This window comes from Zingiber officinale, chromosome 7A (genome assembly GCF_018446385.1).
Source record: "Zingiber officinale cultivar Zhangliang chromosome 7A, Zo_v1.1, whole genome shotgun sequence".
In the NCBI taxonomy this organism is placed as follows: Eukaryota; Viridiplantae; Streptophyta; class Magnoliopsida; order Zingiberales; family Zingiberaceae; genus Zingiber; species Zingiber officinale.
The window spans coordinates 104,453,469-104,455,261 of NC_055998.1; the positions used below are offsets into that span (position 1 = coordinate 104,453,469).

At 38.3% G+C, this 1,793-nt stretch overlaps 1 protein-coding gene across 1 annotated transcript; it reads left to right on the top strand.

Annotated features, from left to right (window-relative positions):
• The first annotated feature begins 205 nt into the window (after positions 1-205).
• LOC121999582 (cysteine proteinase inhibitor A-like) lies at positions 206-640 on the top strand. Its single transcript, XM_042554243.1, has 2 exons — positions 206-325; positions 416-640. Exons 1-2 carry the CDS (start codon positions 206-208, stop codon positions 638-640), a joined length of 345 nt encoding a protein of 114 aa, XP_042410177.1.
• Positions 641-1,793: the final 1,153 nt, after the last annotated feature.

Sequence of the window (1,793 nt, forward strand, 5' to 3'; positions counted from 1 at the left end):
ACCAACAATCTCCCTCTTCTCCTTCTAGATCGATGCACCTGCCTCTCCCGATCAGGATCAAAATCACCTACTTCGGTCCTAAGTAAAACCGCAGCATAAATCGTTCCGTTCTACCTCCTCATCAGATCATCTCTTCCTCCTCCTCCTTCCTCTCTTCGCTCTTCCCGGCTGAGGCAGGGGCCGACGAGATCCTAACAGCGAGAGGATGCCCACGACCACCATGGCATGGTTGGTCGACAACGTGAGGGAATCCAAAGGAAGAGAGAACAGAACCGAGATCCAGGAGCTCGCTCGCTTCGCCGTCGACGAGCACAATAAGAAACAGGTCTCGCGCTCCTCCTAATTACTATTTTTTTTCTCCCCCAAAATTGGGGCTTTTCTCCAGACCAATGTTTTTCGATCTGTCGATGCGCAGAATGCGCTTTTGGAGTTTACGCGTGTTGTGAAGGCGAGGGAGCAGGTTGTCGCTGGAACTCTGCATCACTTGACGGTGGAGGTAGTTGAGGGAGGGGAGAAGAAGCTGTACGAGGCCAAAGTGTGGGTGAAGCCATGGCTTAATTTCAAACAGGTTGAAGAATTCAAGCTAAATCTAGCGTCAATTCTTAGCGATGGATTTGGGTTATATTCCATCAATAAATAAAATAAACATACTAAAATTAGTGTTGATTCCTCGACAAAATTTATACTTTTTGTTCAATTTCTCTTGCCCTATTCCTGTATCCTTTTGTAAACCTTTTTCTTCCCACTTGATTCAATCTGTGTCAATGCCTGTCAATATTTCATATAAAATGGATAGGAAGTTGCTTATCATCATTCTTTTATTGATCCTGTTCATGTTTGCTACCTTCTATTAGCAGACTTGTACACTTCAGCTTATAAGCTCTTCCAGGCTTAGGTCAATAAGAAAAATAAAAAATAGTACTAGACATGATTTTTGTTTAAAAATTCATGCGGGCTATGAAGAATGCTCCTAAACAAGGAGACAACAACGTTGAACAAACATGTTAACAACATTTAACATCAAAATAGTGTTGTAAATACAGAAATTGATTTTCCTCATTATTATTCTTCTCTAAACTTGGGATAAAAGCTACTGAGGTTCCTACACAATTGGGAGACTTAGCAAAACCAAAGTAGCTAATTTATTAGGTTGAAATGATAGATAGATGAGTGATCTCAGTCTTGGCATGGCTAATATTTTTTATTTTTATTTCTTTATGTTCGAAACCTTTCATTTTGTTTTCTATGGTTCTCTCTAAGAGCATGGACCTAGTTATCTTTTGACAGCTGAATATGATTCTTTTACTTCATTTGTAACTACAAATTCAACTTTTTGATACCTTGTGAACCACTGAAGATCCTTATTGCAAGCATTGAAGTAAGCATGCCTTGTTTACTTGTGCTACTTGAAAAACTATGAACATGATCACTAACCGAAGGTAACAAATTGTTTGATTCTTTTCAATTATCAGGTGATTGAATAGTTTGCTAAAAGTCCATGTTCGGAGCACTACAAGAACCTTGGAGCAACTTAATGTTTCGAATAAGATGTAGCAGGAGCATATAGAGCCTGCATTACGTTCTCTCTATAGAAAAACGTTCTACTCTATTTCCCTTAATACTGGATATATGATGTAGTAAACTAAATTCTTGAGTAAATAAAAAAAATATTTAAGTACTAATGAAGTCCAGCTAGTTTTTAAATAACAATAACTATAATGATTGATTTCTCTAGCATGCGTGCAAAGTATTTACACAGACTGGTCCCTTATTTAACCTTTGTTAAGTCATCC